Genomic DNA, 12,500 nt, shown 5'->3' with positions numbered 1-12,500 from the left:
GCGCCCGTCTACCACTACTGCCGCATCTGCGAAGCCCTCAACTACAACGACCGCACTCCGAAGACCTATGGCAGCCTCGGGGACTACTGGAACAAGAAACGCCAGTGCCAGTCCCCGACATGGATGGAACGCTTCAAGAACAGCGAGGAACGCCAGGGAACAGCTAGGAAGGCCTCAGGAACAGGAAGGAAAACAAGAAGGAATTGAGAAAGGGGCAAAGCAACACAGTGAGAATCGAAAGTAATTCATCGAAAGACGAGAGGAAATTCGAATTTGGGAATAAGTAGAAAAATCGTTTTATAGTAAATTAGGAACATTGTGGGGTTACTGTAATGCATAACAAAAACGAAGGTTAAATAAATGTAAAAATTGGTCTTTGATTTATAAAGGGGTGAAAGGATTTAAAATATTAAGATATAATGAATTAATCATAAAACAAGGGCATAAATGATAAAGAATGCAGCAGCAGGAAGACGAAAAAAATAAAACCAAATGATATTCATCTTTCTGGACACTTCGAGACTGAAATGTGTTATGTATGCGTTAACGTAGAAAGTCTGTTTTGACAGATGCACAAACATCAGGAAATGTGTTAAAAGACTTATGAATCAAAACCTAATTACATGTACAGCGAAACACAGCGATAAATATATCCTACAGCTCAGCTGCAGAAATATAACGATTCTACTAAATATAGAGTTTCATTGTTATCACAATCTGATTAATTAAACGAAACAAAAAATATTTTGTCGTGCAGAAGAATCTCCCTCCTATAATTTTCTAATCACCTTAGAAAATTATAGTGGAGTATATTAAGGATATATTATAAATTTCTGTCCTGTATCTAGGACCCCCCCCCCCCTTCCCCCTTCGTGGAAAAGGTGGTGCCCGGGGCCGGCTTTCGTTTCGGCGAGTGCCACTCTTGCCATATTGAATGTCCGTCCTAACACCAGCTTGGCCAACGAATGCAACCATGCATCCAATGGCCCAAAAACGTCCTTAAAAAATCTAATATTCCATTCACTCAACATGGTATATAATAGAACCTTGTTGCATGCATGATTTCAATATTGGTTCTGTTTCATGGTGAATTTTCTTTTTAGTGTTAATAGTGTAGACTAAGTTCAGTTCAGTTCAGACAGATATGCGAAGACGTCGCTTCGCCCGGGCTATATGCTCAAGGCGGCCCGGCCTCTGCCAGCTATGAGTGCTGACTCATCTTATCTAATCTTATCTGACTAAGATGTAATTTTGATGTAATATATATTCAAAGGATTTCATAACCTTGAGAATAAACATTCCTGGTTCTGTAGATCCACAAATAGAGAGGGGGGGGGAGGGAGGGAGAGAGAGAGAGAGAGAGAGAGAGAGAGAGACAGAGACAGAGACAGAGACAGAGACAGAGACAGAGACAGAGACAGAGACAGAGACAGAGACAGAGACAGAGACAGAGACAGAGACAGAGACAGAGACAGAGACAGAGACAGAGACAGAGACAGAGACAGAGACAGAGACAGAGACAGAGACAGAGACAGAGACAGGGACAGAGACAGAGACAGAGACAGAGACAGAGACAGAGACAGAGACAGAGACAGAGACAGAGACAGAGACAGAGACAGAGACAGAGACAGAGACAGAGACAGAGACAGAGACAGAGACAGAGACAGAGACAGACAGAGACAGAGACAGAGACAGAGACAGAGACAGAGACAGAGACAGAGACAGAGACAGAGACAGAGACAGAGACAGAGACAGACAGACAGACAGACAGACAGATAGACAGACAGACAGACAGAGACCGAGAAAGAGAGGGAGAAAAAGTGTTTGTGTGAGTGTGTGTGTGTGTGTGTGTGTGTGTGTGTGTGTGTGTGTGTGTGTGTGTGTGTGTGTGTGTGTGTGTGTGTGTGTGTGTACACTCTCTACTTGTTCTGTAAAAGGTGTACTCTATCATATTCTCTGAGTAGATGTGACAAACTGACCTTCCTTTTCACACTCTCTTCAGTTTCATAATCATCTGCAATCTCTTATTGGCTCATAACAATCACTAAAAGAAATAATACACCCCATATAAAAGTGTGTTGGATGTGCAGGTATTTTAAATCTTATTCTCTTTATTCTACTAGATAAGGACAGAATAATCCAATTACTGAAAAATAAATAACTCACTAGGATCTAGCGAGGATGAGAAAGTAAGCATGATTATATTAACGTGTGAACAGCAACAGGGAAAGCACGTGGCTATCCTGGCTAATTTACACTCATGGTTACTTACCAAATCCTGTACAAACTCTCTGAAATTCTGACGACTTTTTAATGTAATGCTCGATTTTACGGTATGGAAATATCTTGGGGTGTATATCAGTCATCTGATATGACATGTGAAGGCTGTCATGACCTGACACTTGTTGTGCAGACACCATATGAGTTCATTATGCAGTTTACACTGTGTTAAAAAATAATGAGATTATATGGGATGACACATATTGATTTATTGCAATTTCGTAGTCTCAGATTTCTCTTTTTTATCAACAACATTTACAAGAGAGACAGAGTGTGGTAGCACTCAAAGGAGGTATGCTGGCAGAGGTATTCCGTGCTCCGAGTTCATAGTACAGGTCATCTTCCCCACACCGTGGTCCTTGTGCCGCCTTTAGTGGTTTGTATTTGTTCTCAGGTTCTCAGGGGGAACAGATTAGCCTCCGGTACTGACCCACTGGGGTACAAACCAGTCATTCAGTTATTTGCTGCTGCCTAAATAAAGATCAATTTACTGTGTTATCTTTGTAAGTCTAAGCTGTAACTGTGATTGACTGTTAATTGAATTTAAAAATTAAATTAAATCAAATTAAAAAATAAAAATATTTCACATCAATTCAAGAACAGATCAAGACTACCAACATTATCATCTTCATTATTTATATTTACATAAATTTGAACTATATGCTCACATGTAATACATTTTACAGCATAAAAAGGTCTATATAGGCTTTCCAAGTTTGATGTTCATTATTACTGGTGTTTGTACAAGCATTAAAAAAATCCCTTGTTATGCAGTTTAATCCTTCAAAACAGAGCTAAGAAGAAATCCTCTGAAATTCGTGAACATGAAACTTTATCTCCTCAATAAATAGAGAGAAGGAAAAGAAAACCATCAGCATTATATCCTAATTCAATATTCAACTAAAAAGGATAAAAATAAAAAATAAAATATTCATTTTAACATCTTTATGTATCTATTTACAGTATTTCCACAGATATGATGAGCCAAGAGGAAATCAAATTGCAATTTTTATGAATAAAAAAATTATTCAACAAAAGAAAACTATTCCACAGAAATGTTCAGATCTTTGTAGAAATGGTTATAATGATACGCAGAAATTGTACAGTATCATTTAAAAGACGCTGAGTATCCTTTAAGAAAGTATGCTATTCATATTCAAACAAAATTATTAAGCAAGGTTGATGGTGAAAGAAAATCACTGAGAATATAAAAGCAATTCCTAAATGATAAAAATACCCCAATTTAATATTAATTATAAATATTTTCAACACGGAATACAAATCCACATTCATACAATGTTATCAAAACCTACGTCTAGGATACAGTCACTTTCACAAAAATCACACATACATATATATGTGTGACATATATATCACACATATATATATATATATTATTCACCTAAATATTCCTTGAGATGTATAAATATGAAAAAAAATATATATATATATAATACAGTCTACACTCACTATAACGGGCCTCATTACAAAGAAACTTGCTTATGAAAGTTAAAATCCCCATCCCTTTACATTCTGCCGACTGTCACCATTAAACTGCATGGCTATGGTTTATGGCTATAACAGAGTGGGAACAGATGGTGCTTATATGAGGGAAGAAAATTTTTTTGAGACAAGAGCATTTTAGTTCAAGAAAAAGGCAGGGTTTATCAAGCATAAAGTTCTCCCCCTTACCCTCCATTTTCCGAGCACACTATAGGACACAGCCACCACTCTTATTCACTGCAGTTTCTAGTATGGAAAATAAAGAGCAAACCCTCTTTACACGTTCAGGGCTTTCATTTAGGATGGTCTAACCTGCGTTTGGGGAACGGCTTGTTCTGGATTAAATAGCCCACGCGGTGGTTATGGATTCCCCGTTTGTATCGACAAGGTTTCCCCCTTCTAGTCCGTTAAATTGAGGGTAGGCTGTATCATTGATAATTAAATATACAATGATAGTAATAATCATATTTATTTTTTGGAGGTAATGATAACAACTTGATAATAATGATGATATTAATATTTGCAATAACAAACACATTAATAAATTAATAAATTATACTGACAAATATATGATATCCCAAAATCTATATAAAAAAAATCTAATTATCAATGATGATTATGTTAACAATGAAGCATTAAAGATAACATTACCATTAATAATTTACAATAACATTAACACTGCCCAAAAAATATTTAAAACATTAATAAAAAATCAATTTAATAGAATCAATTAATTAATAAATAAATTAATTAATTAATTAATTATTTAATTAATAATAATAAGAATAATAACAATAATAATAATAATAATAATAATAAAAATAATAAAGATAATAACAATAATGATACCAATAATAATATCACAAATAATGATGATATTCACAATACAGTTAACATAGCACTCTGATGCAAGCTTCCCAATTTCTATAAGAATACAAAAATCTCTCATTCACAGCCATTCTATTTTACAAGCTATACTGAAGTTCAACTTTTTATTCTCCTCTCCCGTAACTGAACTTGGCGCTAGTCGCAAGATGCTTTTCACAAGAAGCACACTTTTTTGTACGCAGACAACTTTGTCAATTCTATCTAGGGAGAACAGGGAGGCAAGGATTGTTGCATCAAGATAACCAAGTGATTTTCTTTTTTTTCAAATGAGAGAAAAACACAAACATTTACATGATTCAAGTTCAATGTACAATTTACATGTTCAGTGAATGCTCTTGAAACTACATTCACTTAACTGTACAACTAATGATTCTATCTTTATTAGGAAAACATCTTACAAATTCTACGTATCTGGGGTTTACTTCATAAAAGAGAATCCTGTTTATAGCACCATGGAATTAATGGTGCTTGAACTTCCATAATGCTGCACACCTCAACAATTACAATATCCCAAACATCTGGTTCTATAAGGAATTTCCTATACAAATAAATGTCTTTCTCCATACCACCCACATACTGTAACTCTAGGATAATTTTCACAAACTGTTACCATAATGTCTTTGTTCTTCTGTGTAATGGATTCCAGGATAGCAACAATTTTAAGTCATTAGAGTAATAGCATTATCTTATAAGATAGCCATTAGTGTTACAGCACTGGAAAAAAAAAACGTTCACCTTTCTTTAAAATGCCTAAAACCCCCATCATATTTTCCCTATTGAAAAACTTAAAACAACAGCTACATCTTCCATCATCTGCCTCCAACACCTACTCACCTGCTTTGGAAATATATTTACAATATTACAGTACAATCCAAGTCGTATATTAACCGTGTGGAAAAGCCGATCCCCAAAATGATGCCTTATAACTTAGTAGGTGAATCTAAGTCTTTTCCAGTCGTCTCACCATGGATAGAATCCAAATCACACTTAATCAGAATCGGAGTCCTCCATCTGCTCACTGGGACCTGCGATCGGCCCTTCCTCATCGTCTGACTTCATTACATTGGGCAAGTCTCGGTAGAAGTCCCAGCGGTTTCTCTGCCTCGAGGACTGCAGCTTGATGTGGCTTTTGTCTTTACTACCCTGGAAACCAAAAAAAAAAATTCCACTGTTAACCCATTGGTCGCAGTTTTAAATAAATATTTGTGCAGTAGGATGGCTGGTTTACATTGTCTGGCATGGTGCCATCTGCGTCTATGACTGACTTTGCCTTTGCAGCAAATTATGCCATCCGCTGCTAATGGGTTAAAGGATGATTATGTTATATAATAGAACAAGGCAGAGTGTATGCAAAATTTCAAAGGCACATGAAACAGACATTCAAAAATATCAAACTACTCCAACTTGTAAACTAAAATGGTGCAATATGAACTATCATCCTTTTCTATTGATTGATGGATCAAATAGCATAAGTGAGAGAATAATTAAGATGAATAACAAGGAGCCTCACCCTTTGTCTTGGATTGATCTTCTTTCTGTACAGATAGTCAATGTTCCAAAATCGCACAAGCCCATCCATTGAACAGGAAGCTATGTACTTCCCGTCTCTGGACTTTACCAGGCAGCTGACACCGAAATCCCGATGCTCACCGATAATGCCCACAAAACGGTGAGGATAAAGATGCATAGCCCTGGGAAACAAGCCGAGGTTAACTTGTAGCAAAATGAACAGATGGTAGTAATCACAAAAGAAATATGAATTGGTTATACATAAGAATGTAAACAGAATAAACACAACAAAAGTGTAAATATTCTTCTCAACCAGTAGTAACACAAGTATAATATAATAACTATACCTGATGTTTCCATCGTCATATCCTGCCAATAGTAACTTGTCCGCAAGTGGCAGAATGCAGTGGATTTCTTCCTTGACTCCACAAAACCTGTCAACATGGTAGCCAAAGTCTCCCCAGTTGAATATGAAGAACGTTCCTTCTTCTGAACCAACGACCAATTTTGACTGATCACGCACAAGGGCCATGGCATTTAACCCAGAATCGTAGTACTCTGACTGTTGGATTAAAGCACAACACACAATTACATTATGCTTTTCTTCAGAAATAGGAACTGATCATTTTCTAAGTCTTTTGATGACTGTTACACATACAGACATCTTAACACCCTTTGCCATGCTGAACTGCAAATCTTAACTGCATATTATGAAAAGGTAGAAAGAGAACTAACCAGGTCATTAAATCAAACAAGTGAAGACAAAAAAGTTACAGAAAGCACAGAGTAAACTAACCTGCACTTCCAACCGCTTTCCTTTGATATTGAATCCTGCTACAGACCCATCAACCAGTGATGCACAAACATATTTCTTGTAGTCGTCTGTGATCAAGGAAGATACCGTCCCTTCTCCGCACTTGAAATCAAGCACAGATTTTTTTGTCCTCAGGTCCCATATCTTGACTGTGCCATCGTCATCTCCCGTTGCACACATTTTATCAGTGATGGAAACAAAGCTGTATACTGGAGACTCATGAGCCTCTTTGAAGTGATGCTTAATAGATGCATTCTGGATATCAACTAAAGCCAATGAACCGTCTTTGCTTATGGTATACAAAGTCTTTCCATCTTCGCTGTAACTGACAGCTCTGCATGGCTCCTTGTGGTGTGAGAATTTTGCAACCTCGTTTACACCTTCCAGGCTGTACTCATAACTGTAAAGATAAGATCATTGTATCATTTGTGTCCAATGATGCTTCAGATTACTATTTAACAGTTTATGTCCTTTAGCTTTCCTTTCTATCTTATTCTCATTAACTCCCTTGTTTACTTCAGTCTTGTCTACCTAACTAACCTAATAAATAATTTTTCTTCTTGTATAAATCATCCTTGTTCTAAAACTCACCCTTTTCACATGTGTATATACCATCCAGTGTCAATGGGTTAACTCACACCCACACCCATATCCTCACCCTCACCCTCACCTTTACCCTCACACCTCACACCTTCCCACCTTCACCTTCACTGCCATCCCCACCCTCCACACCCTCACACCCTCCCACCTTCACCTTCACTGCCACCCCCACCCTCCACACCCTCACACCCTCCCACCTTCACCTTCACTGCCATCCCCACCCTCCACACCCTCCCACCTTCATCTTCACTGCCACCCCCACCCTCCACCCCAGGCAACCAGACTCCCACAAAAACACCAACACACAAGCCAGCTTACACTATAGCGTCCCCATCCATGGTGGCTGCAGAGATGAGATCGCGCTTTGGATGGAAAGACAGACCCACAATGCCCGACTTGGCCTCGTAGTCTGGGGGAGCATTAACTTCCTTGACGTTCGGCTGAATGCCAAACAGGCTTTCCATCGTCGCGTCTTCCCCTGCACTGGAGTCGCTGTCTAACTGGAGAGGGAAGGAAAAATGAGTCTTCAAGAGAAGAGGAGGTCTTTCAAAATGGTCTTGAATTTTGGAGTTAAAACAGCTCTATGATGGCTGTGGTAAATTGACAGCAGGAGTTGTGGTGAGCATAATATCAAAACACAAAACCAGACAGAGTATTGCATAAACGAAAATTAAAAGAAACATGTTCAGAAAGATGAAATAAACCTTTCTTACAGCGAAAGTGCTTCATTTCATATTCATATTAGATTATATTCAACTACGGTGAAATGGTGAACCTGATGATTTTTTTTTTTCCAATATCATAAATTCAAATTAAAGAATACTTTCAAATGACTTACATCTCCCTCTGAGTCACTTTCCATCTCTACAAAGTCCTGTAAAAGAAAAACATAAGATATGAATTATACCAAATATATACCAGATAATAAAACAAAATCTTCATTCTGAATAACAATCAATATAACTAAATTAATAAAAGAAATATTAGAAGTTGGTTGCCCTTTCAGTTCAATTTTAATCAACAGCCTATAGAGCAAAATCAAATTTTCTCCCTCTCACAAAACACAATGACTCATGAATACATCAACTAAACATAAAAATCACTACAGTCACATGTAATCAGCAGTGACCATACCTCTTCATCATCATCAATGTCACTGTCATCCACGTGGTCCATATCATCATTGTCATCATCCTCAACGTCGTGGTCTTCATCGTCATCATCATCATCATCCTCTTCCTCGTTGTCACTGTCATTGGCATCACTGTCATTTTCAAGCTCTTCACTGGAGTCATGAGCATGCCCATTGGTCTCAACTTCAGCATTATCTTCACTGCCGTTTTCCACTCCATTCGGGACTACTTCAGGCCGATCTTCGCTGCCATCCACTTCGTCATTGGAGTCTGCATCAGCATTATCTTCATCGTTGGAAATGTCATTGCCCTCATCTTCATCTTCGTCATCATCCGCGGCCTGTATTCCCCCCAGGGGAAACACACCACCTGGGGGAATTTCATCACTGGATTCATCTGAATCAGCTGGGTCCTCCTGTAAGACACAAGGGAAAAAAAGGCTTCATATGTAAGCTGGGTCTCTGGACATTTACTCTTTCTGAGGTTTAATAACTCAAGTGTTCTTTTTTTCCACCATCCAATTTGGTTTCATATATTACCCTTCCGACCTTATTGAACATCAATTAGAAATGAGAAGTTTTGGATCTGTACATCATAACTTGAACACTACTGCTAATTCATAGCAGTAGGACATGAAAGAAATTAACTACATCTAATACATTAACCCTCTCTGGACGGGTGGTACACTACTGTACCGCTCATTCAAAAGCCCAGTGGCCGGGCGGCACAATATTGTGCCAGCCATTTAATTGATTTAGGCTTAAGCGCTCGAAAGCCCCAGCATTGTGACATTCAAGGCTGGAATGCCCCCGTCGTGAGTGGGTTAATATCTAGAATAATTATTAATTATTGTGGTCAAACTTATAAAAGAATAATCTATCAGTATATCACTCTCTTACTCTATTCTATAGATACATTAACCCACTGAGTGAGTATGGATGTCATGATATACATAATGGCACCGATTAGTCTTAAAAGACAGGTGTCAATGTATACGTGATACGACATCAGGATCTGCATGCAGTTGAAACATGCACAAAGTCAAGAAGTATTATGGCTGTAACAGTGCTACCACCAGAGCGACAGGGTTCCAAAGTCAGCTTAAAGCCACATTTTGTGATAGATATATGGAAAAATATTATTTGGGCTAGTCTGTGTTACCTGGAGGGTGGAGAAAACACTTTCCCCATCCCTATAATTTTAGCCAGTGCCACCAGCGTTGTAAACTGCCAATCTTGAGTGCCAGTTAGGTCGTTAGGCTCCCAGTCCGCAATGAGATAATGGCTTCTGTTACATCTCTCTCTCTCTCTCTCTCACACACACACTTACAATCACTCTCACTCTCACTCTCACTCTCACTCTCACTCTCACTCTAACTCTCTCTCACTCAAAATTCGACATAGAAATAGTATGGACTAAGAATTGGGAACTTCAAAAATGTCTAATAATTTCTCTTTAACAAAATAAGTTTAGGTAGTATGTGAAAGAATACATGCAACGGCAAGGGTTGGCCCGAATGCTGGGTGGTCACTTGACAGCATGGAGTTTTATAGCTTTAATAACACTAGTTCTACAACTACAGTCTACCTAAACCCTCACTTTTAGATCATTTTAGTTAGAAAAAGTAAATGGCTTGTCAAATTTTGAAAAAGTCCAGCAATGATTGCCACTGCAAAGATACTATACCAATAATATTGACACTGATACTAAGGAAAGGCTAAATGAATATCATGGGCATTGTTAGGTGAAAAAAAAGAAAAAAAAATACTAATAATTGATAAATCAAAAGTCTTCAAGCACATACAATATCTAGGGGTTCCACTCTTATACCTTGGTGCTCCTTGACCCCCTGCCTGGTCTACAAATCATCACACGTCCCAATCCCAATCATGGTTCGTAGTGTGGCACATAGCAACCCAACAACAGATGAACATTTGATAAGCAGAAATATGTCAGTAATTTAGGTCACAGTGTAAAAACATATTACTCCAAAATGCTTTGAAAACACTTACAAAATACTAAAAATCCCTCGAGATAGCAACGCTTCGGTGCTTGGCATCCATAAATCTACCCGCTCCAAACCCTATCTGAACCATTTTCACATCTTAGATCTGCCTCTGACTCTTAGGGTGGACCCAACCCTAATAATGTCTCTGAATTAGCATTTTCCGTATGTGTTGATGATGCCTATCAACAGGTTATTATTGAAGTGACAACTAGAGTCCTTGCTCGAGAGATGAATGTTTTAAATTTTCTTTTTACTGCAAATGTATCATCTCTTGGGGCAGAGATTAGAAAATTCCACAAGAATTTTCCTTCAATCTGGTATGGCCTGGTCTCATAGTCCCTCTTCGTAGCAATCATTATGGACATATCAGCCAAATAATACCTCCTAAATTATTCCAAAAACACCCAAAATAACCCCTAACACTCTCAATTTCACAAATAACACGTTAATAAAAAGGGAGGCAAATCAACCTCGATTCAAACCCACACTGTCCTGACCCCCTTCCTAAAATCACTCTCCTCTCCCATTACAGGCTGAAAAATAGATCGACCCAGGATCCATGTGGTGGATATGCGTCGCATATATACTTAGAAATCACACTTGTGACAATTACTCACGATATTTGGAATAAAAGACCTCATTTTCATCACTGTCCACTGATCACAGACGTTGTTTACACTCCATGAGGCTTCACGTGGGCCGCCGTTTTCTTTGACTAGGAGTTCAGAGAAAATGGGCAATTTTAAGCACAAACTTATGTAAAAATTATTTACTTATCTATTCTTTTAGTATAAGGAAAAAACTGAACGATATGGTAATATTTGTGTATATAATGAAAGCTTTATTTAGAATATAGTTTTTCATGATAGTGATGGAGGCTATCATAGTTTCAGCAGCTTTAGAGAAAATTGGTAGATTTCAGGGCTAACTGATATAAATATGGCCGATGATTTGAAAGATGTAGATCCATTGAGGTATATCTTTAATATTTACTCAGATTGGATATTCAATTTCACTCTCAAAAGAGGTTAACACAAAAATATGTTAAGGACGATAGAGATTACTTCTCGTTGTTATTTTTGTAGAAGCCGTTGTTATCATTGGTATTGTCATTATCATATTATCATCATTCCATTATTAGTATTTTTATCATTATCATCATTATCATTATTAATATTATAAATATCAATATTATGATTTATTTTTAAATAATTTGATATTGACATTAGTATTTTTTTTATATTAACTATCACTATTGTTATTATCATCATTATTTTCATTTCCATTATTACTACTATTATTGATATCAGTACAAACATTATCATTATCATAATTATCATAATTATAATTATTATCATCAATATTATTATATCATTATCTTTATTAACATCATTATTTGTTTTTGTTACAATCATCATCATCATTATTATTTTTATCATTACTATCATCATTATTGTTATTACTATTAGCATTACTATCATCATCACCACTTTCTTCATTATCATTGATCATTACTAATATCATCATTATATGATTACTTCTACTATTACTATAACTATTATTACTGTTATTGTTATCGTTATTATCATTAATGCTATTATCATTTTTATTATTAGTATTATCATCGCCGTTATTATTATTGTTATTGCTCTTTTTGTTATTATCCTCATTATTTTTTGTAATTCTTATCATCATAATCATTATTATTACTATCATTATCATAATACATTCGTTGTTATTATTTTCATTCTTATTTCTATTGTTT

General features: G+C 36.8%; 2 protein-coding genes across 2 annotated transcripts in view; one reads left to right on the top strand and one right to left on the bottom strand.

Annotated features, from left to right (window-relative positions):
- LOC122258091 (inactive fucosyltransferase B-like) overlaps positions 1 to 1,233 on the top strand; it is a 17,928-nt gene extending 16,695 nt beyond the window's left edge. Inside the window, exon 3 of the mRNA XM_043023811.2 lies at positions 1 to 1,233. This exon is cut by the window's left edge and continues 88 nt beyond it. Coding sequence (XP_042879745.2) covers positions 1 to 207 — 207 coding nt within the window. The 3' untranslated portion in view covers positions 208 to 1,233.
- A 3,688-nt stretch (positions 1,234 to 4,921) lies between these two features.
- LOC122258086 (WD repeat-containing protein 55) lies at positions 4,922 to 11,445 on the bottom strand. Its single transcript, XM_043023805.2, has 8 exons — positions 11,353 to 11,445; positions 8,729 to 9,142; positions 8,433 to 8,468; positions 7,913 to 8,094; positions 6,977 to 7,394; positions 6,528 to 6,742; positions 6,182 to 6,362; positions 4,922 to 5,814 (listed from the first exon to the last, which is right to left on the bottom strand). Exons 1-8 carry the CDS (start codon positions 11,380 to 11,382, stop codon positions 5,659 to 5,661), a joined length of 1,632 nt encoding a protein of 543 aa, XP_042879739.2. The 5' UTR covers positions 11,383 to 11,445; the 3' UTR covers positions 4,922 to 5,658.
- Positions 11,446 to 12,500: the final 1,055 nt, after the last annotated feature.

The sequence above is a fragment of the Penaeus japonicus genome, unplaced genomic scaffold (assembly GCF_977035675.1).
Source record: "Penaeus japonicus unplaced genomic scaffold, GWHDUDI00000001_assembly GWHDUDI00000039, whole genome shotgun sequence".
Taxonomy (NCBI): domain Eukaryota; kingdom Metazoa; phylum Arthropoda; class Malacostraca; order Decapoda; family Penaeidae; genus Penaeus; species Penaeus japonicus.
The sequence above is the reverse complement of the archived record's forward strand: the minus strand, read 5'-3'. Positions and strand labels throughout refer to the sequence as shown.